This window comes from Alternaria arbusti, assembly GCF_024043155.1.
Source record: "Alternaria arbusti strain BMP 1465 chromosome Unknown scaffold_17, whole genome shotgun sequence".
Classification (NCBI taxonomy): Eukaryota; Fungi; Ascomycota; class Dothideomycetes; order Pleosporales; family Pleosporaceae; genus Alternaria; species Alternaria arbusti.
Genome location: NW_026249957.1, coordinates 665,463 through 689,446, shown reverse-complemented (window position 1 = coordinate 689,446; position 23,984 = coordinate 665,463). Strand labels below are relative to the sequence as shown.

The following is a 23,984-nucleotide window of genomic DNA, read 5'->3' as shown; positions in this document are numbered from 1 at the left end:
CCCCCCCCCCCCCCCCCCTCCATATACCACACACGAGCACGCGCTGATATGCTGGCTATAGGTTCGCCGTAAAGGCCGGCGCAAAGCACGTCATTGGTGTTGACATGTCAACCATCATCGACAAGGCGAAGGAGATCGTCGAGGTCAACGGCATGTCGGACAAGATCACCCTGCTACAGGGCAAGATGGAGGAGGTTGTCCTACCCTTCGACAAAGTCGACATAATAATATCCGAGTGGATGGGCTACTTCCTGCTCTACGAGTCCATGTTGGACACCGTTCTCTACGCCCGCGACAAGTACCTGGTCAAGGACGGCTTGATCTTCCCCGACAAGGCTACCATCTTCATGGCTGGTATCGAGGATGGCGAGTACAAGGAGGAGAAGATTGGATGTGAGTAAAAGCATAAATCTGTTTGCTGCGACACTGCTAACAGAACAGTCTGGGACAACGTCTGGGGCTTCGACTACTCTCCTCTCAAGGCAACCGCCATCACCGAGCCTCTCGTCGACACCGTCGACATCAAGGCCGTCGTCACCGACCCCTCCCCCGTCATCACCCTTGACCTTTACACCTGCACCGTCGCCGACCTCGCTTTCCGGTTACCTTACGAGCTCAAGGCGCGCCGCAGCGACTTCATCCATGCCGTCATCGCGTGGTTCGACATCGAGTTCGCCGCCTGCCACAAGCCCATCCGCTTCTCCACCGGACCCCACACCAAGTACACCCACTGGAAGCAGACAGTCTTCTACCTGAAGGATGTACTGACGGTCGAGGAGGGCGAGACCATCAGCGGCATACTAGAGAACAAGCCCAACGAGAAGAACCACCGCGATTTGGACATTAGTATCTCATACAAGCTCGAGGCGAACGACATGCACAGGCAAGCATCAGGCGAGTCACAGTACAAGATGTGCTAGTTTGTCTCTTTCAGAGTGCGGTTTGGGACGGCGTCAACCACCGTTCGGGGAATGAGGCGCCTGTGTCTTCCATGATAGACTTTTTCGGCGTTTTATGGCAAGGGTTTCGCATACCAAAAATTTAGGGTAGCATGAGCATGTGTGAACGAGTTACGAAGCAGGGACCAATCTATCATTGGGAATTCCTCCCCTACAAACAACATCTGTCGCCTCTGACCTTGAAACGTGATATATGCGCCAGGACTGAAACGTGTAAAAGCAAAGAATATTGATCTGAATGTTCATTGATGAATGCTAAACGCCGTTGCCATGATGCTATGCTGCGCTCACAAGCGGGGGTATATATGCAAAGTCTCAACCCCAAGATACTCCGCATCTAATTTCCAGCCAACGCGGCTGTGAAAGCAAGCCCCAATACTTCGTGAATGATAGCCGACCAAGGTCGTGATATCTAGTAGACTTTTCGCCATGTAAATGCAAAACCAATCGCCAAGCTCTTGATATTCCCAAAATGAACCACGGACAATACTTCTAGTAGTCGTAGCTTTCGTTAGCAAATCCTTCATCATCGTCTTCCAAGTAATTGTGCTCCAAATCTTCCTCTTCTTCTTCTACCTCTTCCATCTCTTCCTCCTCCTCATCTTCCTCGCCTTCCACGTCGACATCTGCAGGCTGCTGCACAACAGCTTGAGGCGTTGAGGCTGAACTAGCACCCTGACCGCTGGCAGATGGGCTCGCAGAAGGGTGACCGCCGGGGAATAGCTCCTTGAGTCGGTCGTAGTTGATGTGGTTACTGAACGCTTTGGCGCGCTTCTTGAGCATCTTGTGGGCAGCGTCCGCCGCACTAGCTGCAGGCTGACCCTCAAGAACATTGCCATCGCCCATCTGGTGGTGTTTGCGCTTCTGCTTGGGTTTCTTGGGTTTGTCCTCTGCGGCCTCGAGTTCGGCCTGCAACATCTTCGTCTGTTGGTCGCGCAGCCATTGTTCATTCTCCGTGATCCAGATGGCTTCCTTGCGGCGGACTTCCTCGGGGTTGAGGATGCAAGTGGCGACATCGGGGTCGTCGTTGAACTCGTCTTCTCCAATCTCAGGATCTGTGTTTACGGGGACGGCATCGCGGGTGTCGGCGGCGACGCGGGCCATCTCTGCTGCTGTCCAGCCAGAACGCCTGAGTAGCTCGTGATCTTCGCTGTTGGCAATTTCCTTGAAGATACCCTCCCAGTCCTTGATGGTATTTGTGACTTCGTCTTCAAGCTCGTGCTCAATTTCGAGATCCTCCTCAGCGATGACGACCGGTACTCGCGGCTTCTTTGGAGGTCTGCCACGCTTCTTAGGCATGACAAAGTCTGGGTCGATGGTCTCACCGGCCTCGACTTCCTCGACTGCACTGACAACAGACTCCAGGACCGCCTCCGTGTTGCCGTCCAGAGCCGCTAACTCGGAGGATGGATCGCTACCCTGTGTACCAGAAGCTTCCGTCTGGGTCGCAGCTGGCTGAGATGAACCGTCGTTTGACTTGCGCCTCTTGCTCGTGCGTTTTGGTGCCGTGTCCGAGCCTGCTTCTGCCTCGCTATCTCCCGACTGGTTCTCTGTAGTCTCCGGGTCGCCGCCCTCAATTGCTCGTTGCTTCCTCTTTTCCCTTCGCTCTTCCTTCTCTGCGCGCCTCCAAATGGCAGGAGGCTGAGCCTTGACCTTGAGACGGGGCCCGAACTCTCGGAACTGGTTGACAGTGAGAGCCGCGCTCTGTGTCCTCTTGTATTCGTATAGACGGGAGGTGATGGTGGAGTCCGCGACCTTGACAACGTAGACGACCTCTCGGATGGTCCGGCGGAAGTTGTTCATGCGGGCGGCTATGATGATACAGGCGCCACACAATCCAGCCGGCTGACGACCTTGCACCATCCAGTCCCGGTTCATGCGCTTCAGGACCCTACAGGCGTCGTCGGCGACCCTGTGAGAATCCTCTCCAAACTCGAGCTTCCGACAGTATTTCAGCATCAACGGCTCGATCTCCTGGACGGCTTTTGTGCCCACGAGCTGTGCGGGATCGTCCTCCTTCAACATCTCCAGAAACTGTTTGTACGTGTCTCCGAGCTGCCAGACGTTGGTCTGAATCTTTTCGGCCAGGTCGATGAGCATGAGCGTGTTCTCGGGTTGTCTCCGTGCTGCCATGTAGATCGCGACAGCGGCAACGGTCCTCATGCGGCGACCCTGGATGAATCGGTGGTTCATGGCGAGCTTGTACCAGCTGTAAGCCTGTTCTACGACGGCCTCGCGCTGGTTGAGAGATGCGCCTAGAGCTACGATGGAGTTCTTGCCATTCATCGCAGCCTGGTCCCTGCTCCCCATGCCCTCCAGACCCCGCATAGTGCCGCCCATGGAATTCGCGTGACGCTGGTTGGCGTGGATGAAGCCACCCTCGACAATGGCTGCTCCGCCCGAAGTTTCGCCAAAAGTAACCTCGGAGACGATGTTGTTTTCGCCGTGGACAGCACCGCAGTTGTAGCACAAGACTTCATTGTCGGAAGTATCTATCTCGGGTTTCTCGCAGCAGTTGTATGTACGTTTCGCGGTTTTGGTGGCAGCCACCACGGGCGCCTTGCTTCGTTGCGTTGCTTTGGATTGATAGTGGTAGGGATCGCTCAGACCTTTGATCCGCGGTCCCCTTGCGACCTGAGCTGCCGACATATTGTGCGTGTAGGAATGTAGGGCGCGGGTGCGAACGAGCGTTGTGTCGGGTCGGTTGAGGAACGATCGAGAGTAAGAAAGTCAAGTCGGCAAGGCAGCACGAATGAGACGCGGTACCGCGGGAGGGGCACTAGAAATGACTGGCGCTAAGTGGGGTGAACTTGACCGTTTTGGGCAGAGAGCGCTGCACCTCGAGCTGCGAACACATGGCCAACACCGTTATTGTGGGAGCCTGCTGCCTTCAACGCTGTATCGGATCGCTAGCCGTCGAAGGGATCCCATATGCAATTCTACATGTATGGATCATATATGAGCTACATTTGACGCATTTCTGTGTTTACAGATGATTTGCCGTAGAAGAGCACACTGCGTAGCTATTGTTGTGTCCCTCCTATGCCGTGGAGGCTGGTTGGATGCACAATGTTCACGATTATCTATCCTACAATTGCCGTTGATACGTATGTCTTTGCGACACTCTCGATGAATCTCTCATATCAACAGACATTGAGCGGTACCTGCAGCAAAGCAACATCAGCGCAACGCTTGTGTGCCCCCGTCCCGGTGCTCCCATGCGGGTGATGACCACATGGCCAATGATTGGCTAACCTGGACACACCCGAACAGCCCGAACTAAGCCATTGAGCAAAAGCCCGCAAGAGCCCTGGCTTCCCAGCCTCCTTGGTAGGGCCTGCGTAGGTGGTGTCTATTTCATCCGGGCGCCCGTCCCTGGGTCCCCGCTCGCAAGCTTCTCCATAGCTCTCAGCTCTCGCCCTACCCCAAAACACTACCTTGACCTACCAACCTTTGTCAAATTTCCCCAGAACGACACAATGTCCACAAGAAAGAGGAAGAACCAGGAGGAGGAGCTTGTCGCTCTCCCAAGTGATGAGAGCGAAGAGGAAGAAGAGTAAGTCGACGCTTCCTTGACGTCATGGCCCTTGCACTTCGCGTCGCATGCATCCCCTCTTGAAGGCATCGCAATCGCCTTCCCTCTTCAAAGTGAATTAGGATCTTTGGACTTGTTACCAAGTTCTACGAAAGTTTGACAGGCGCGGAATCGATGTTGCGCCCGGGCTTTCGGGGTGGAGAAACGGTTGACGCGACGGCGTTTCGCAACAATGCTCACAACGCTCTTAACTTGGATTCGCTCGACGGTCACGTCTCTCCTTTGAGTGTCGAGGGCTTCTGGGCTGCGCTTTACTCTCGACCATGGAAGATTCATCATAGCGCTAACACATGCCACGTAGATATGACGAGTCTGACGGATCAAACTTTAATTCAGACGATTCCGACGCCGAAGAGCCTCGTAAGCCAATACTATCACCCAATATCATCGAACATAAGTTTCTCACACTCGATTGCAGCACCAAAGAAGAAGACCAAGCGCACCAAGCCCAAAGATGATGAGGATGATGAAGAGGAGGAGGAAGACGACGTGAGCGACGACGATGACGACGACGCCGCGGTGCCCGAGGAAGACGACGACGAGGATGAAGACGCCAGCCCGAAAGGCAAGAAGCCAGCCGGTGCGGAGAAGGACCGGAAGGTCAAGACCACAGGCAAAGCTGACCCTGTACCTGTTGTCGATGATGACGATGATGACGAGTAGAGATGTAATGTCGAGGTGCCCACCATATTAGTAGCGTTAGCTGATCAACGAGAATATACAAAGTATCAGTTGATAGTTTTGTTCTTGAATATCCACAGTTGCTCTTCTACCTAACTCGTAGTGGGGGGTAAATCAGACCTATGCGACCATTTGTAGCATGTCTCTATCGCCGACGCATCTCTTGACGAAGCTGTTCAACATTTCACACAAGGACCTCGACTCATTCTGGAATTCGGTTCGCAGTGCCATTATGGCAGGACTGTCCACGATTGCAACTGTGGGTGACCGGGCCGGACGGGCTCTAGTGTGATAGCATTAGCGCGTCGCCTTTACCCCGACAGTTCACGCGACTACCTCGTTCACCAGAGTTGGAAGTACTCTGCAGACTAAGAGGCTACTGCTGTCAGCCACAAAAACGTGAGAGAGCGCGCCGAACAACGTCCTCCGTCGCTTCCCAATTCTAGTCGCTCTTGCCTTCCGAAGTCTGTGGTAAACACACTCCGATCTAACCACGCGTGTTTCACCCGCTCGACACACCCGGCCTCCAACGACACCATGGCACCGGCTATGAATGACGCGACCGATGGTCTGGACGCCGACAATGCGCACGATGGCTTCAAAGAGCTCCTGACCGCGATCAACCCATACGTTGAGGAGCTACTTCACCAACCCACATTCCACCTCTTCATAACCCTACCTGTCGTACGTGTCATAACCGCACCCACTCCGACTGTTGATTTGGCTGACAGTTCCTCCTAGGAGCTTCGACGTATGGTCTACGAACAGTACTTCCTAGACGAAAAGCATTCGATAGCCTGTCAGAATTGGCCACACTTGCGATTCTCCAAGGATTACGAGCGGTCTATCCGAGTCAAGAGGAAGCACTCTCCATTTATTCCACCTCTCTGTCTTACCAGTAAGAGCCTGCGAAGCGAGCTGCTCCCTTGTTTGTTGGAAGCAGCGCATTTCGAATTCGGCGACTGCACAACTCTCAGTAGGATCATGGTTTCACTGAAGGCCAGTTCCCTGCATCTCCATGTGCGAAAGGCGACGACAACGAACACGGAGGGGCAGCGAAGGCTTGTTTTTCTCGAAAATGAGCCCGGCGTAAGTGAGATTGACGCCCAAGAGCTCGCCCAAAGATGCAACAAAGTCTACTCCTCCACAATAAGGCACTTCTCAAGACACTGGTCCCACAAAGAGGTCCCTGCATCAGGTACATTGTTACAGATCTGAGGCGTCTGAGAGCGTTTACCATTCTTCACGTACTTCGCTGATGTAGTCATTTGGTCGGTGGGGGTAGCTTCAGTCATGATGATATCGTTTTCACGACAAACCCAAGCTTTGTCAAGATCCATGCGTGCTGAATACTAGGATATAGCACGTATATACCCAGCATCTCTGCCTAGGCATGAGTTCATGCCGAAGAGCAGATTTCGTCGTCAACCACGACATGTGTGTGATGTACCACCCCGCTTTTCGTCTTCATACATGACATGCATGACATCGACAAGGGTACCGAGAGAAAATCGCAAGGTGTAAATATCGCCTTCGACCTCTTCGCGTTTGATCTCAATTCCTTGTCCTTTCCTACATAGCACTCGCGCCCTGCGCATGTCTTCTCTGGCTGACCACCGGAGGTCACGACGCCGAGAGGGATTTACTGCGTCTTCACAAGAGGAATTATCCCAAAAGAGGTGTCCCTGCCAGTCCTTGCAAATGTCGGAGTCGCAGCTCAAGCAAAAGTATACACCAGGCTTAGATCGACGTATCTGCTGAGAGCATGATGGACAAACCTCTAAGTCTGAACTGTATGCCTGGAGCTTGAAGTCATAGGTCAGAGTGACATCGTAAGCTTCTTTTTCCAGACGTAAGAATTCTGGACCTTTTACAATGCGAGCCACAGTAGCTGCAGAACAGAAGCACACTTCTTCTTTGCAGGCATCTAGAACTTGCATGATGAGCTTGATATCTGGTTCATCGTAGTCAACCTTGATCTTCTCGCCACCTTTACAAAGTGCTAAGAGGGAGTAGATACGATCCCGTCGAATTGCGCAACATTTTCCTGAGAAGTGCCTCAGGAGGGCAAGCAGTCCTTGCGTGTTCCCCCTGTCCACGTTGAACAGAGACGAGCGGTTTGGTCTATTCTCTGTGTCGTTGCTTTTGTTCACTAGTAAAAAGCGCGCATATTCCTCCAATGGGTCCTCAGGCATCTCATCTCTTGTACGGATACACATGTGCGCGAGTGACACAAAATCGATGACATGCTCTCCAGCCATCACGATCAGCGTGCTTGATAGCAGTATTTCTTGTGTAACCCAGGCTCTTTTCCAGTAAGGATTGTTCGCAACGCGACCGTAATATTTCTCAATGGGTGAAGAGTCCGGGATGTGGGAGTTGTGTGTATTGTCTTCCATGAGTTTATGGGTCTGGACCAATTGACTCTTGCCGTTCGGCTCCAAGATCCGGGAGTAGCTCCCCCAAGATTTATCACCGTGCTTGCGGTGATAGAAACACTCCCACGTCTTCCATACCTGGCGGTCGAACTCCTGTCCTACCGCCTGAACGAATTCTTGCGTCTCGAGACTATTACCTAGCCACGACACTACCATTCTTGCGGCAGCAAAAATGTTACCCATCTGCTGAACTTGATGGTTTCTTTCCTCGACATCGGTTTGGTTTATGCATAACGCGTCTATCCATAGCGTACAGAATGTGAGACGCTGACGTGCCGCTTGGAGGAAATTGTGGAGATTTCGGCGCACATGAAATAGTTCTCCATTGAGCTTGATGGGGTACTCGTCCCCTGGTTGACCCCAGGTGTAGGAAAGACAGACATAGTTCGATTCTTGAACTAGCGCATCCTGTAAGTAGCAATCGGGGAGGCCGTCGACGGACAGATCAGGTCTGATGTGTATCAATCGGAAGGAGCCCTTCTCTTTTGGCAGAATAGAGTGCTGGAACATGTCGAGCTCAGCCTTTCTATTGGCCGCGGAACTGGCCATGATTGGCAAAATTGTTATTGTGGAGTAGAGTGCTTGTCGGGTTATTCGACAGAGTGACGTTTTGAATACAAAGAACGACTCAGCATTATGGTTGCCTGCGTTGTTGGTGATCGGGCTGTGCGGCAGAATGCTGCCATGAACGATGTTGCTGCCTATTGGGATTCATGCTAGGATCGTTTCGAAGACGTGTTGGGTTGGTGCAGGAGGCCTCCCGCGGGGCGTCATCAATTGATTAGGTAGGGGGCAAGGGCGCTAAGCTCAGCCTAAACGCGTCATGTTCATGATCGCGACGCGACCCTCCAGCCACCTATAATCAGCCAACAATCAAGTCTCTGCTTCATAGAGCACGCTTCTGTTTCAGATAGAAAAGTATGGGTACACACAAAAGTCCCAAGCCCCCAAAGACGGTAAAAGTCCACCCGTACCCTATCTGGCGCACCATGAACTCCAAAGCCGCCACGCCGGCACCACTGAGAGCGCATCTCACCAGGCTGTAACTCGCTTGTACAGTCGAACTTCTCCCGGGATTCAGATCTGTGAGCAGCGTCCCGCCTGTCGCGAAAATAGATACCTGAGCCGCTCCTGAGAAGAATTGGACCACTAGCAGTATAGCGATATGCGACCTCGTGTGCAATACCCAACCGTACCCTATGGTAGCCACCGCACTAACGATTACAAACGGAAATATCGATCGCAGTCTAGCCTTTGCGAAGGGGAATTCGTTGCCCGATTGAGATGTTAATGGGAGGCCTAGTCTGCGCGCAGTGACTTTGTAGTCGTGATCGAGGAGCTTGCCGGACGCATACGATGAGAGGATACCGCCAATGCCGTTTGGAAGGTAGGTCAATCCCGCCGTAAGGTAATTCATCTCATACTCTGCGATGACTGCCGCTGAGAGGGAAGCCGCGAGACACGTATACATAGTGTAAGTGATACCGCCGGCTAAGATAACGATGAAGTTGGCTTGGTTCCTGAGAGCTAACAGTGATTTGAAAGGTCCTAGAAAGGCGGAGCCACGACTTCGAGAAGATGCAGCTGCCGGAGACCTGGTCTTACGCCGAGATACAAGCGAATATATGGTTCTGTTCATGAGGCGCGCTGGTTGAAGACTCCCGTTTCCTACAAGGCATCTTTCGGTCTCCGGAAGGAAGAGGGTAAGTGTCGCCAGCAAAGTTCCGGCAACGATGACCAAGAGCCAGAAGATCCATTTCCACGATAGCTTTTCTGAAACTACTCCACCAATGACAGGCCCCAAGCATGGCGCAGCGTTGGTAGCACCCATTAACACACCCACGTAAGATCCTCTTTCTGCAGGTATCGAGATATCTGCGATGATACCGAATGCGATCGCGATGGTACTCGAAGCACCAGCACTTTGGAGGCACCTCATTACTATGAGAGTCGCATAGTGCTGCGTAAGGGCCAGTCCTATGTTTGCCCCAACGTATATGGAGAGGGTCAAAAGAAGTACGGGACGTCTCCCAATGTCGTCAGCCAGGCTACCGAATACCGAGGGCGCGAATCCTGATACTATCAAGTACGAAGTGATAGACCAGTTGATCTGTTCGATGGAAACGTGCAATGAGTTTGCGATGGCTATGATCACAGGGAAGTAAATGAACGAAGAGATTGTTGAGAATACCGCTGCTGTAGAGCAAGCCCCGAGTAAAAGTCGCTTCTGAGTGGGAGTGAATGTGGTGTACGAAGTATCTTCGTCATTTGCGCCCTCTTTCCCTTGATCTGCGAGCGCATGCGAAACCCCTTCTTCTTTCGCGACTCCGTTACGTTCGTTCTTGACCATTCTGATCGGGAGCCGTGTCGTTCAGAGCTGAATGCTTCAAACAGGGTACAAAAGAGAAGGGTGGCACCTGACTCATAAGACACGCTTTGACGTCTCTACAGTCTAGTCTTGCGGCACAGTCGCTTCACGCATATCGAACGCGGGGTAAGTGGCCACTCTGAAAAATGCAATCGAATGGACCTGAGGCCAGCCATTGACGAGATCGCGTTTGACCCCTAGAGGTCACGTTATGAAGACGCATGTCGGGCTTCCCAGTCTTCGAAGCCGCCAGGGAACTTCTTGACGAGTATTCTCATCTCATCCTTGGCTCTGACACTAGTCAGCCTGATAACGATACACAAGTCTTCTTACACATACCTATTGTGAAATTCGGGCTTCTCCGGATAGAGCGCGGAGACCAGAAGATCATAGCGACTGATCACCGTGAGCGAAACAACCCTCTTGTTTGGGAAGCTACTTACATGGCGTAAAGTCTGTTGCGATCGTCAATCTTCCTCTGTTTGCGAGGGCTTCACGATATCCTTGTAGCACGTAAAGAACTCCTCGCCCATATTGTACCGCGGAGCACGCCAGCTACCCAAGTCACACTCGTTATGACCCCAGAAAGCACACGAGTCAAAGATAATGATCTTGCCAGTCTTTTTCTCCAGCATGCAGTTTCCAGGCCAGAGATCCGAATGCAAGAGGCATGGTTCAATAGAGCGACCGCCGGTTTCCAGAGGACGGAGCAACCTAGGTATGACTTTTGAACGGAGAGCTTCGAAGATGACTTCTAACTCTTCGTCTATCCCGTATTTGCTCTTCTCTAGATCATACATGGTCTGCATGGCTTTGGTGTACCAGATCTCCCACGAGTCTTCCCATGTATTGTCATTCGGTACGTGAGCAAGGTGAGTTGGAATGTGGAATCCGTATTTGCCGAGCGGTGATTTTCCCATACTTGCTTTGTGCACCCCAGTAATGATGTCGACAAAGGCACTTGGATCCAGTTTCTCCATCGCCATGTCGTGGAAGTCGCAGATGTAGAACCATGTATCCGGGTGGTCTTTATAGGCTCCCCAGGCAATTGGTGTTGGAACATGTTCGGGGCAGTAAGAGTGATAAAGTAGTTCGGATTCGTAGGTACCTTGCATCATTCGCTTTCCTAGTCTGCCTGTTTTGATCTGCGATCCTATTAGATGGGATCTTTCGTGTGACAAGACACACACAATCTACCTTGACGAAGTACTGCCTCTCCGAGCCATCTTGTAGGTTTGTATCGATGCGGAAACTCTCACACCACGCGCTTTCACCGGACTGTCTAATTGACAGTATCTTCACATCCTTTGGTAGTGCTGCGTATGGTCTTTAGCTGCAGGGAAGTCGAAGTAGTTGTTTGACTAGGAACGTACCAGCCAACACGCTTGCGTCCAGTTGTTCAATATGGATGGGGTTCTTCTCACGTTCAGCTCGTTTCCTCGCGGCCACCTCGTCGGCGGGATTTGTAGACATTGTTTTTGCTTGGAATTGCTATAGTAGCTTATGTGACGATTCGACAAGACCAACTGCGGAGTCATTGTGCGAACGTGCGGCGCAGTCCTGCGCTAACTCCGAGGATATCGTGCACTGGATGATGTCAGAGACAAGAAGCCTGATTCCATACTCGTCACAGGGCCAGCACGTTTGTCTCGATATAGCCAGTTGATGAGAACCCAATACACATTTTGTTTGAGTAAGAGCACTTTACGTTGGTAATTGCAACGCTTCGATATTCGCGCTTGCTTCCCGCCCTTCTATCAGCTCTGACAGAACAAGTCCAGTACCAGGCGCATGCGATATACCCCAGGCACCATGGCCCGCCGCTATAAAGACACCTCCATTGCCTTCCTCCCTTGTCCTGGTACCCCCCAGCTTTTCGTCCGGTATCCGCGATACGATAGGTCGGCCGCTAGATGTGACTGGACGGAAACACTGTCCTGCGATTAGCAAACTAGTTTAACATTCTACTCCCAGTATTAACTTACCAAACCCTCCCTCAAAATTTCCATGTCCTTGCCCGGCACATTCACCATCATAGCCTTCGCACACTGTTTCAACTGCTCGATGGCTTTCGTACTAGCCTGAACGTCTGTTGCAACCTCTGGCAGAGGTATATTTGTGCTATTGAGGCCTGCCAGATACAGCTCTCCTCCCAATCTCGCAAACCACTCTGGCGAGAAGCCGAGTGTATCTGTCGCGAAGACTGCGTGGCAGACTTCCTTGTCGAGCTCTTCGGGTTTGTGGTGTGGGTTTCGAACGAGCAGCGAGTGGCCAGCTAAGGAGGAGACGGGGATGCGCGCTTTCGAGGATGGGAAGAGGGTGCTGAATACGCGTGGAGACCATGCACCGGAGGTTATTACGAGACGGCTACATGGTACTGTTGTAGGTAGTTAGCAAATGTGTAGTTAGGTAGCATGGATTGGACCTTACACTCTGTCTCCAACTCTGCATCGTCACCCTCTGATATCCTTACACCACGCAACACGTCTTCTGAGTCTTTGATGATGGCTGTCGCCATCGCTGGCTGATGTATCGTGACCCCCCTTCTCTGAACTTCTTTCAGAAGCCACTGGCAGAATCTCAACGGATCGATTTGTGCGGTCGTCCCATCCCTACTTATGACCTCCATAATGCCTTCCTGTGTGCGCCGAAGCCATTCTGGACCAGCAGCCTGTTCCTCCCAAGGCTTGTTGTGATTCGCTAATTGTGCTCGACTCGTTCCATTCTCAAGCCAGTCTTCGCCGCTACCGCCAATGGCTGATTCGCTGTCTTGTGAAAGGGAGATTCCGGTGGACTGCGAGTATCCCCATGTTGTACGTCCGGAATGCGCGTTCGCGAGGTCGGCGTGAAGTTTGAAAGATAACGCGCCGAGGGAAGCTACGGATGGTGCAAACCCTACTTCGCAGTTAGACAAAGTGATCAGGTGTTGAATGACGCGCTGCGCTGATGTTGCACGCGTCGTACGCTGCCAAACGTACAGTCGGCACTCAAGAAGCCCGCAGCAAGGCCAGACGCGCAATGGAATAACTTCGGACTCGAATCAACCAGATGAATACTCTTTGGATCTGTATTTCCGCTTTCTGTGAGATAGTACGCGGTACACAAGCCGATGATGCCGCAGCCAAGGATAACGACGTCGTTGGCGTTCTCCCCACAAGAAGCATGGATTTGGCCTGGCATTCTGAACTTCACGCGGGGCAAACCGAGGGACACCGCAACAGCCTCGAAGCCGCCCGCCACCACGCCTTTAAGCACGCCAGCAAGTACTCTTCGCGCAAGGCCGGCACACCAGCGGCGTCTCACATCACAGCATAATCATCATGTGTTAGATCATGTTGCTGCCCACCCAAAATACTAAACATCGTACGAGCTGTTCCGCACATCTTCGCTAACTCCACTGCACACCCCAGTCACCGTCCCAGACTCGGGTAAGTCGCATGAGCCGACATGGCCTGATTTCCCTCCTACACCTTCTGGAGCCCGGATCTTCGCTGCTTTCGATTACCGTTGGTTGGACTAACTGATGCAACACTCGGATGATCTGCGGACTGGAACCTTGATTACATGTACGGCTATTGGGTACAGTGGTGCCATCATGAGAGTTGGGGCACGCGAACGCCGCGCTGCGCATGTGTGGGATGAGCTGGAAGACGCGTATGTGGAAGAAACTTGTGGGCTGCATTGATAACTATGGAGACTCTATCGATGGAATACTGTTTGCTGGGAAGGATGCCGGATGTACCGTTCCTGATCGGTCACTGTCACACTTTTCAGGGCCCGACCCGACCCAGCGAATTTAAACGACCCTGCATAACGAAGTGCGTACCCGATGATCTATGCACTGCCACCAAGATCCAACATGCCCTGGAAGGCTTCGTAGTCTTGCAAGGGGTTGTTGTGCTGCTCTTGCGCTGCGGAGATTGCGGGATCAGCCACGGTAGCCTTCACAGGCGAGTCCGTATCTGGACTGTGCGGATAGGTATTGTCCCACAGCCTGCGGATGATCATAGGCGCTTCATTTTCGTGGTCGACGAATGCTCCAGGGATACGTGTACGAGGTACGTCGGCCGTCTCAGTCACACCAGTCACAGGTCGGGAGCTGGAACTTGACCCATAGCCGCTACCATCGTAGAGCCCAGTATGCTCGCCCCAGGAACTGTCACGCTTTCCCATATTCACTTCCTCCACGACCTGCCAACTTGGGTCAACATCCAGATTGGCTGGAAGTTTTCCTGTAGCAAAAGCCTCATCGAGCTCGCTGTCAGACATAGAGGTAAGCCCCACATTCCGAATGATGGCGCTCAATTGTGACGCCAGCTTTTCTTCTTCTGCGGCAGCAAACCTAATTTGCGTTTTGATGTTCCATTCGCAGTCGTCGTCATCTTCATGACAAAAGGCGAGCAGATTGATTTTCAGACGACACTCTCCGTCTGCTCGACGGTAGACGCATGCCTGGTAGCCTTTCTCAAGGATGAGCTGTGCATGTTCCTCTGGTGTCCTGTCTGTATTCGTTGCATTGGAGACCTCAGTGGTCGCATCCTCTGATGGCTTATCCGGCTTGTTGTAGACTGGCGAATTATCCACATGATCCACCCCAGACGGATCCTCTCGGGCTGATGTCTGACCTAAGTCTTCGCTCTTAGCAGGAAGTGAAAAGCAATCGTCGATAGGCAGATATTCGGATCCTGGGTTTGGAAGGCGAACGAGAGGCTCATTGAAGTAGACTGCAGCCTCCCGAAGACTGTCAGACAGAGCGCTTTTTGTTGAAGCTGGCCTTTTCATCGCTTCCGAAACTGTTTCGTACCCGTGGGTATATGCTGGTGACGAACGAACCATGGTCTTCTCTGAGTCCAGAATCTTCTGGATAGGTGCTGGTGATGGTGGAACAGTTCCATTTGGTATGAGCGATGAATCGGCAGGTGATTGCGGAATCTGTTCATAGGGTGATGGGACCGGTACCGGCGAGGAATGGTGGACATATAAACTCGAGGTTCGGGAGTCCATGCGGTCAAGATCGAACATTGGTCTGTCTGGGGGAGACTCCTCGAAGCAGAGTAAAAGCGATGAGTTGAGGCGGTGCTTCGGGGTCAGCGGACTCTAGAGGAAAGAGAGTCAGTCGTCGTTTCTCCGTTGTGGGGAAAGATGCTTACACTATCCATGAGGTACTCTGATGTATCAGACTGCTTGGTCTTGGTAGGTGAGCGCAAGCTACGTAAAGAGCCGATGCTCCGCAGCTTTTGCTTTCGCAACGAGCCCATTAGACCTTTGCGCATTGACGGACTCTCTCTGATAGGCGATTCGTCGCTAGAGTCCGGCAAAGTTGAGCTCGCGACTGGAGAGGATGGTCCTGGAGTCTCACAGCTTGGTGCATTGTTCTCGTTGTGCTTAGCGGAGCAGGGCGGCGAGGGACTTGACAATGTCAGCATAGCAGAGCAGAGAAAAGAACATCTCCGACTCACGGAGCTATACTCATTCGAGAGAAGATACCCGTAAAGCTCCTCTTGGCACTGATGATGCGATCAAAAGGCATGGTGGCTGTTCGTCACTATCCCAGTACTGCACTGTAGGTTCGGCAGTGTGGTTGAGGCTACGGGCTTAGTCGAACGGATGAGGCCACGAGTGTGTGGGAGCTGTTGGAGCGGCGCTCCTGACATCTGATCCATGTTTGTTGATACACACGTCTGGTCCTGCCGAGTTGACTCTGTGTACTTCAAGGTGGCAAGTTCCAAGAGCGTATGGTGGTTTTGGCAGGATCAACCCCTCTACAAATTGAGCGGGTGCAGACGACGCGCTCATAAAATACTCTGAACCCGTTTGTTCTAAGAGAAATAACTCCAGGTATCATGTTCGCTGGTATGATGTTGAAGAGACCTGTTCAACGAGCTCGTTTCTCATGATTCCCGTAATACCTAGGTGGAGATGCGATATGCTTGGGGCTTCCCGAGGTCGTGCCGTTGCTTGGACATGACAGGTATTGACATCGTTTACTGCAGTGGGTATGATTGCTTGATCAACGATGGCTACTTGTGAGGTATTGGAGAATGTACGTTTAGTCTGGGGAAGACGTTGACGAAAACGCCTGGCTTAAGCTTGCACGTGATGACCGTGGGCCGTGCGCGGGACCCTTGCTTAGCTCTTTCACGTCGCGGTCCTTAGCATTCCTGGAGTGCAAGAGCATCGCTAACCACCGACACCGCCCTTCACCCAATTTGCATCCGAACCCCGAAGTTGGAGTTACAAACACACCGCGACAACCGTTGCTAGCTTCACCTACGCCACATCAACGCCGTTTTCGACCAGCCACAATGGCGCGCGGCCGCCCATCGCGAGCTGCAGCGCGTCGCAGCACGCCTGTTCGCAGCGCAACACCCCAGCAAGACAGCGACGAGGATATGATAGATGCACCAGAATCGCGCGCCGACACACCCAAGGAGGAGGAAGAAGATGCTGAATCCGCAGCTCAGGGAAGCGACGAGGAAGCCGCGCCCTCTGAGCGTTCGCCGTCTCCAGCAGTCATCCAGCCATTTCCGCGCAAGAAGCGTCTTGGTCGCCCTCCTAAGAACAGGCCGCCGGACTGGAATGTCATCGAGCCCGACAACTCCGAAGGCGGCACACCCGTCAAGCGCAAGCGGGGACGGCCGTCTGGTGGAGGTCGAGGAAGGCCTCCAAAGGGAGGGCCGTCGCATACCACGCGCGTTCCTATAGACAAAGAGGGCAACATGATGGACGTAGTCAACGATGAGGTTGACCTACCAGAAGATGAAGAGGGCGAGCAGAAGGTCGACAAGCTGGGTAACCTCATGGGTGGACGAGACTACCGCGTGCGCATATTCACCATCAAGGGCAGGGGCGACAGACAGTACATGTTGTCGACTGAACCGGCTCGATGCTGTGGGTTTAGGGATAGTTATCTGTTCTTCACCAAGCACATGAAGCTCTACAAGATCATCATCGACGACGCTGAGAAAAGGGACCTGATCGACCGCGACATCATACCTCATTCCTACAAGGGTCGTGCCATCGGTGTCGTCACAGCACGATCTGTCTTCCGCGAGTTCGGCGCGCGCATCATCATCGGCGGCAAGAGAGTCATTGACGATTACTACGTTACAGCAGCAAAGGAAAGCGGCGCAGTCGAGGGCGAGCTTGCAGACCCCAACGACAGGCTTCCGCCTCCAGGAGAGCCATACAACAAGAATCAATACGTCGCTTGGCATGGTGCCAGTAGTGTCTATCACACCGGTGTGCCCAGTGTACCTACTGCAAATGGCAAGCCTGCCCCTGGAAAACGGAAGGTCAACATCACCTCTGCCAACTGGCAGTTTGAACATGGTCGCGCTGCAAGGTATGCATAACTTTTACACCTATCTATGACTACCAGGACTAACATACCCTAGTCGATTCAACTCGAACCTCTCCAAGCTACGGAAAGCAAATCTCACGGGCGTATACGACCCACATACCAACCTGATGTGTTATCCCAAGGTCACACAACCCACCCATGCACGTTGGGAGGAGGTTCCTGCGGAAGAGACCGACGTACCTCCACTCGTTCGTCGCAAGTATCTCGTGGTCGACTCGGTCTTTCAACAACCTCCCTTCGCCGGCCTGGGCATACCCGGGCCCGATGGTGACTTCGTTGACGTCGGTACAAACGGTCTACCGACCCTGGACGACGAGGACAAGTCGAACATGAAGCCCGAAGAACTACAAGCGTTTGAGCAGATCAAGGCTGAAGAACAAGAGTGGCGCAGCCAATGGGGCGGAGAGAGCACTGACGGTGCGAGAGTGAAACCGAAGATTGGTTTCGTGGGCGTTCCGGTTTGAGACATTCAAACTACATTGATGTCCCAAAACTGTTGTGCTCACATAATTTCATTAGATACCACTGCTGCTTCCAGGACGGGGCGAGGTTGCGAACGATGTAAAAATAGTTGCCATACCTGAGGCTGGGGGTACGACTCGATACACCTCAGTATATGCTTCCTCTTGACAGCAACAACCTCATCGGTCATGGTTATCAATTCTTCACCTCCGGCGCATCCTCAATCCATTATTCATCATGTCGGTGTTCGATTGGTGTGCTACGTTCATGTTAGAGGTCTACGGTGACCATAGATGGAGTGACAGGTGCTCCTTGATAGAGAAATGCCGATATACCTTTCACTATTTGCTTGTTCACTGCCTGGTCGTATATGCCTTTTTGATGTCATGCGACAGCGAGTGACCGCCTTTGCACACAACGTGTCCCGTTTTCTGAGGTCGATACTTGACTGGCTTTGTGTATGCAGATTTGAGGAAATGATAGCACGGTCACTCTTTGATCATGTGTGTGTAAGCTGGACCTGCAATCTCTGAGCATTATCTTATCCTTCATGCTGAGTCGCTCGATTGCCCTAGGTGGCTCTTGTTTACTTCATGAGTATTCCGGGCATGTCGCTGGGTGACTAGTCATCTGAATCATTTCTCGATGGCCGAGCTGGGATAGGCAGCAGTTTAACGCTGCTTGCTTTGCGACTATGCGGGCATACAGACGCTTATCGAAGTGATCTAGGCATCAATGCTCGGGGTCTCGAGGATACACATTGCACATAAAACATAGGCACACACGACAACGGTGATGACGAAGAAACATCGTAATGACGTTTGTGGTCATGTTCATTCTCGTTGTATGCTACGGCCTGAAGATGTACGCATGACGACGAGACTTCTTTAGTGATGCCTAGCATAATTGCTGGTACTGTGTGCGTGGCAGCAATGGTCTCGATGGAGAGGTCGGCGCCTAGATCAGCTTTGCTTTGGTTGATTAGATTCGATATACACAAGAGCCGGTTCGTCGATAAACGTCTTGGTTTCCGCCATTGCGTGGCCCGCATTGAACGAGGACGCGTAGGCGGCAGTCTTATTGCTGTGATGATCTGGTACTGAGACAGCTACCCAGGGGGCAATGATCGCGGTCGTCGTGAGCATGCTCCCCTTTTCGTCTCTCGGATCGTGCCGGATTGGCTTCATGAAGGTCAGCCGACATCCTTATGTTTCTCACGATGAACAGGAGCCATTTGCTCCATGGTAATACTAATCAGAGCCGCACGTAGTCCTGTACAGCTCATTGGAGCATGCCGTGTAGGCGGTAGTATTACTGAGGTAGATCCTATGTACTGAGTCAAGAACGTGACGACTAAGATCTGGACCGTTGGATTGGAGGCGGCTCCGATGCGATAGGTCCGAATTCTGGTGCCTGAAACGGTGACGAGTCGGCCTGTGGAGCAGCGCACGATGTCCACGACAAAGCACGCTCGAGACGCTAGCCTAGTATTACGCAACCCGTCTTTATTCGAGACTGGAATCCTGTTCTCCAAATCCTGCGCATTCAGTCCATTGCGTAGTGGCAACGGACAATGGGACGACCAGATGACGATAAGGCAAAAGTAATTTCGGTGCCGCATGATGATGAGTGCGGCTTAACGAACCACCGGCTTGTCATTTCTTACTACCGGAGAGCCTCCGTCTCACATGTTCGTGAAGTCCGAATGGAAACAGCCAGAAACCCACCAGGGATGCGTTGCTTGAATAAAGCCGGAAACCAAGGGCCTCGTGTGACGCTTCAGTTTGCAGCAGCAATAAAGAAAGGAAGCTAAGGCTAAGCTTCTATGCACATTCCCGGTGCTTCCACGAACAAAGGAACTTTACCCCAGGTTGCGCAAATCTTCCGGCAGTAGGTCGCACTATGGAAGGTGGTTGTAGATTGCAAGGTTGTGTGGGGATATGAAGATGTGTGGGTGGAATGCTTAGCGACGCGGCCAAATAGATTGCAACTATGGGGTACAGATGCTTCGAGAAGGAATGGCTTCGGGCCTTCATCTACACGTGCCGTGGGTGAAGTATACGAGCATATTGCACGCAATAATTTGGGGGGGGGTGTGCGTGACTGTGAAGACGACGCGGAGGGAGATGGATGCAGCGCGGCGTAAGGGCGTATTGGGTTTGGCTGACGGCATCTTACGACATGCTACATTGAACTTGTTTCGTGTCGCCACTGAGGTGCAGCGAGTGATACAGGTGGGTCGGTGAGAAGGCTAATATCAGCTTGTGCTACGCCGCGACTGCACGTCGGAGTTGGATGAGGCCGTTTACGCCTGCTTCAGAAGGGGGCAGAAGGCCGTGGAGTAGCGGCGCCGCCCTCTGAGACTGGTACCGACGGCACAGCGACACAGGAATGAAATCCGGGCAGCTGTAAGACGACTGCAACACACTCCCCTGACTTGGGTCGTGAAACGATGGACGGCCCGCGGCTGATGGCTGAGTTCCTAGCGTAGGGGGGCGTGTGTCGGAGTGGGCACAATTAGCTCGGCCCCGATGCGGGCAAGCGTTCAAGGGGTCCAGAAGTGCGCTTGGCAGCTGCCTATTAAAGGGTCCGTAGATGCCACCTGTCCTCAGCGCCGCACAGCCCGGGTCCTAGTGATAATCACCCACTATGCCCACTCAGAGCTCCATCCTACATCGACTTCACCATGGCTCAGTACACCTTCGACTCTAGTCTGTTTTCCCAAACCATCAACAACTCCGCCATGACTTCCACGCCCCTTCCCCCACCATCAGTCGAGGCCATGCCTACTACTATCAAAATGGAGATGATCGAGAACTACGACCACTCACCCTCACCCGCACACCACTCGTCCAACTCGTCGGAAGCATCACAAACACCAGCGCCCGAGAGCAATGGCTCAAAACCCGTCAAGAAGCGCAAGTCGTGGGGGCAGGTGCTCCCCGAGCCCAAGACCAGCCTGCCTCCACGGAAGCGGGCCAAGACCGAGGACGAGAAGGAGCAACGACGCATCGAGCGTGTAAAGCGCAACCGCCTCGCCGCCCACAACTCCCGCGAACGGAAGCGCCAAGAATACGAAGTCCTCCAGACCGAGAAGGACGAGCTCGAGGCCAACATGCAAGCCTACAAACAGAAGATGGCTGAGATGGAGGCCGAGCTGAGATATTTCCGCTCCAAGTACCCCGGCGAAGCACCTCAGCCTGTCTTCGACCTCGCTACACCACCCCGCGACACCTTCGACACCATCTGCCCCGCGCAGATCCCCACCTCCTTCCCCAGCCCAGAGTCAATGGACTCGATGGACTCACCCCGTGACTCATCGTGCCAACCTGAGACTCCCCCATCAAGCTTTGAGGCTTCTCCCGAATTCGACTCGACACAATATCCTGCCGCGATATTGTGCGACCTGCCGTGTCAGTCGACTTCGGGGGCCTCTCTACGGGCGACCTGGGCCTACCTCTCTCTCTTCAACCTTACGCTCCAGTCGACGAAAAGTCTGTCGTCATGGAGAACTTCTTCGACTTCGACCCGTTCCCAAAGTGCAGTCCAACAACGACTGCTCCAATGGAACCCCCTTTTAGCATGGTCGATTCTTCTTCAGTCGATGCCTTCGGTCCAACATCCTTTGACCACGGTTCTTACTCAAACTCTTACGGCTTTCTTGACGGCTTTGATGCAAAGTTCAACGACTTGCAGAGTGCCTCTGGCGCAACTTCGGTTAGCGACGAGGCCCTCGCAGCGGGACAACTTTAGCACTGACGCCATCAAGAGATCCACCAAGGGGGCGAAGAAGCAAACCGAGTTGGTGGATGGTGGCTGTGGATCACGAATGATGAGGTCTTCCAGGCCTAGACAATTGGGTCGGCGTAAGGTTCGGTCATTGAGGTTAACAGGGGCACTGGGTTGGGAAAATATGGAGTGTGGCATCACTACCGGGCGTCGGACGGCGTCATGAGCGTGTACACTCTTGTAGCAACAGTTTCGTTTTAGACTTGGTAACCATTCTGGATATCGCTTCCTGGATAGGCTATGGCGGACAAAATTCACCAAGGGCTGGTGCCTTTATCTAGCCAAATACCACGATCTACCACTTCATTACTTCGTCCCATCGTGATGTTTCCTCAATGTTGTTGATGCTCTACCCTTTCACATGTGCTTTTTGTTGAGTACCAAAGTTCCCCACTGCCGCTCCACCAGGGCCACCGATTCTCCACGATTCTGCCCCCTTCCAGCTTCCCACGCTAAGCATCCCAACCCTCCGCTTCGGACTCCGGCTCAGCTGAGGCGAGACTGACTTCGCATGCAGGCTGACGCCAGCCGCCTCCACTCAAAACTACTTGCCCAGCAGCCACGATGACATGAGAACCAACTTATTTCTAGGTCGCCTAATGACGTGACCGGAGTACGTACACAGGGTCTATTCATAGGCCGTTACGGATGTCTGGCTTCCGTGGACTCCGTCAATACGAATGGCGCAGTCGAGTAATTCTCACACAACTCAGCTCGTCCCGTACCTATGATAGGCGGACGAACGTGAAATTCGGCCTTCGCGATTGTGCGTGAGGTTTATCGGCCTTCGCTTACGAGGTCTACTAAGTCATCAACACCATTTTGGCGTCGCAGGGAACATGGCATGCGAGAACAGCATGTACACCGCAGGAACATTCACACCGCGTTTTGGCCCCACCAACACAGGAATCTAGAACCACATGCTGTTAAGAAGATCTTCTTTGAGTTATTTGACTTCCATTCGTTACTTTCGTAGCTATCTAGGGGCCCACGCCGCTTGCAAGCATGCAATGCAATGCAACGCAACTACCGATGTTACTCGCAAAAGTCCGTTGTCACTTGTAGATGTTACTCCCTTGCTTTGCTTTACTAGCTAGCTAGCCGGACCCCTTGTTGGCACCGGGGATGTCCTCCCTAGAGGCCGAGCGCATGTCTGTCGCTCTACGCTCTGGTGGTGATATCTTATTTGGTGACTTGGTCGACAGGCGCGGGCTTGTTCGAGTCGGTGGCGGGGGCGCCTTGGCCGGTGTGGCCTTTCTTTGGTGCAAGGCCGCCGCCGGAGGCGTTCATGCCTTCGATAGCTGCGTTGTGTCAGTGCTTGCGTCTTTTGCAGTTGTGTTTTCTTCCTTCATTGTGGTTTGGAAAAGAGCTTGGGATGCGGAGAGGGGTAGGTGGGGCAGCCGGGTCGTACCTTCGCCCTTCTCGATTTTAGGCATGGGAGCGACGTTGTTCTTGGTGTGCTCGAGGGTTGACTGGTATCTGTTAGTCTCAAGCTTGAGATGGACGATGGTAGATGAGGGTACGTACGTCTCCAGAGGCGCCGTGGACAGCGTCCTTGCCGACCTCGATGGGGCCGTTGTCTGAGGATCCGTCTCCGTTGCGAGGCATGATGAAGTATGTGAGTAAGGTTTGGTTGGTGTAGTAGTAGTTGGGCTTAAGCTGAAAGTAAGAGCAGTGGAAGATTTGTGAGTGTGAGTATGAGGGGTAAGAAGTTCTCGTCGCGATCATTTTGTGTCATCGCGATGATGTATTTTGCTGTGATGTCATGGTGGAGAAACGTACCTGCAGAGCGGGTCACAACCACGTACAACACTGCCTCACGATCATCATGAGCTCGAGTTTGTTTAATGAGGACTTCATGAAATTAGGTAATAGAACTCGCAGTGGTGGCTGCATAGGCATGTATCTGCAACGGCTCGTAGAGCATGATTGCATCGTGTTCTTTGAATGAAGCGTATGTAGCCCGGGCAACTCAGGCATCCTTGTGAAACATCAAACCCTAGGAAAACTCTTCGAGAGACTGAAGCTCTGATTACCATTTCTTGGTCGTCTGAGAACCGGTTTCCTGTGATTGATCCCTGTCATGGCTTTCCAGGTGGTCGAAGTACGATGGGTTCTGGAGTTGGGTGAGGCACGGTGCAGCCATGTGACGAAACTGCTACGCTGGAAGCCAGCTGGGAAGTTGCTGGGTGCGGAAGGCATGGCTGCGCAGATCTCAATGTCTGTAGCGGGCGCAACACCTGCTCTACATCAGACGACAGTGGGGCAAGATACGTCTGAGATATGACCGAAGTCATGCTGGAGAGCATCGAAAGTTCTTAACTTGAAA

General features: G+C 52.8%; 10 protein-coding genes across 10 annotated transcripts; 4 read left to right on the top strand and 6 right to left on the bottom strand.

Moving 5' to 3' along the window:
- Window positions 1-104: 104 nt before the first annotated feature.
- Window positions 105-920, top strand: RMT1 (type I protein arginine N-methyltransferase Rmt1; the record flags this gene model as incomplete). The annotated part of the gene is made up of 2 exons (XM_051450114.1): window positions 105-393; window positions 442-920. 2 exons carry the CDS (start codon window positions 105-107, stop codon window positions 918-920), a joined length of 768 nt encoding a protein of 255 aa, XP_051298959.1.
- A 531-nt stretch (window positions 921-1,451) lies between these two features.
- On the bottom strand, window positions 1,452-3,608 carry J4E86_009609 (uncharacterized protein; the record flags this gene model as incomplete). The annotated part of the gene is made up of 1 exon (XM_051450113.1): window positions 1,452-3,608. One exon carries the CDS (start codon window positions 3,606-3,608, stop codon window positions 1,452-1,454), a length of 2,157 nt encoding a protein of 718 aa, XP_051298958.1.
- An 830-nt stretch (window positions 3,609-4,438) lies between these two features.
- Window positions 4,439-5,217, top strand: J4E86_009608 (uncharacterized protein; the record flags this gene model as incomplete). Its single annotated transcript, XM_051450112.1, has 3 exons — window positions 4,439-4,515; window positions 4,856-4,914; window positions 4,973-5,217. The coding sequence occupies 3 exons, from the start codon at window positions 4,439-4,441 to the stop codon at window positions 5,215-5,217; spliced, it is 381 nt and encodes a 126-aa protein (XP_051298957.1).
- Window positions 5,218-7,105: 1,888 nt separating this feature from the next.
- Window positions 7,106-8,222, bottom strand: J4E86_009607 (uncharacterized protein; the record flags this gene model as incomplete). Its single annotated transcript, XM_051450111.1, is given in 2 exon segments — window positions 7,106-7,126; window positions 7,146-8,222. The coding sequence occupies 2 exon segments, from the start codon at window positions 8,220-8,222 to the stop codon at window positions 7,106-7,108; spliced, it is 1,098 nt and encodes a 365-aa protein (XP_051298956.1).
- Window positions 8,223-10,508: 2,286 nt separating this feature from the next.
- J4E86_009606 (uncharacterized protein) lies at window positions 10,509-11,514 on the bottom strand (the record flags this gene model as incomplete). The annotated part of the gene is made up of 3 exons (XM_051450110.1): window positions 10,509-11,186; window positions 11,239-11,357; window positions 11,415-11,514. 3 exons carry the CDS (start codon window positions 11,512-11,514, stop codon window positions 10,509-10,511), a joined length of 897 nt encoding a protein of 298 aa, XP_051298955.1.
- Window positions 11,515-11,745: 231 nt separating this feature from the next.
- Window positions 11,746-12,559, bottom strand: J4E86_009605 (uncharacterized protein; the record flags this gene model as incomplete). Its single annotated transcript, XM_051450109.1, has 3 exons — window positions 11,746-11,973; window positions 12,027-12,418; window positions 12,472-12,559. The coding sequence occupies 3 exons, from the start codon at window positions 12,557-12,559 to the stop codon at window positions 11,746-11,748; spliced, it is 708 nt and encodes a 235-aa protein (XP_051298954.1).
- Window positions 12,560-13,875: 1,316 nt separating this feature from the next.
- Window positions 13,876-15,571, bottom strand: J4E86_009604 (uncharacterized protein; the record flags this gene model as incomplete). Its single annotated transcript, XM_051450108.1, has 3 exons — window positions 13,876-15,138; window positions 15,192-15,373; window positions 15,529-15,571. The coding sequence occupies 3 exons, from the start codon at window positions 15,569-15,571 to the stop codon at window positions 13,876-13,878; spliced, it is 1,488 nt and encodes a 495-aa protein (XP_051298953.1).
- Window positions 15,572-16,346: 775 nt separating this feature from the next.
- Window positions 16,347-17,868, top strand: J4E86_009603 (uncharacterized protein; the record flags this gene model as incomplete). Its single annotated transcript, XM_051450107.1, has 2 exons — window positions 16,347-17,386; window positions 17,439-17,868. The coding sequence occupies 2 exons, from the start codon at window positions 16,347-16,349 to the stop codon at window positions 17,866-17,868; spliced, it is 1,470 nt and encodes a 489-aa protein (XP_051298952.1).
- A 2,684-nt stretch (window positions 17,869-20,552) lies between these two features.
- Window positions 20,553-21,718, top strand: J4E86_009602 (uncharacterized protein; the record flags this gene model as incomplete). Its single annotated transcript, XM_051450106.1, has 2 exons — window positions 20,553-21,360; window positions 21,636-21,718. The coding sequence occupies 2 exons, from the start codon at window positions 20,553-20,555 to the stop codon at window positions 21,716-21,718; spliced, it is 891 nt and encodes a 296-aa protein (XP_051298951.1).
- Window positions 21,719-22,837: 1,119 nt separating this feature from the next.
- J4E86_009601 (uncharacterized protein) lies at window positions 22,838-23,263 on the bottom strand (the record flags this gene model as incomplete). The annotated part of the gene is made up of 3 exons (XM_051450105.1): window positions 22,838-22,956; window positions 23,067-23,127; window positions 23,183-23,263. The coding sequence occupies 3 exons, from the start codon at window positions 23,261-23,263 to the stop codon at window positions 22,838-22,840; spliced, it is 261 nt and encodes an 86-aa protein (XP_051298950.1).
- Between the last annotated feature and the right edge of the window lie 721 nt (window positions 23,264-23,984).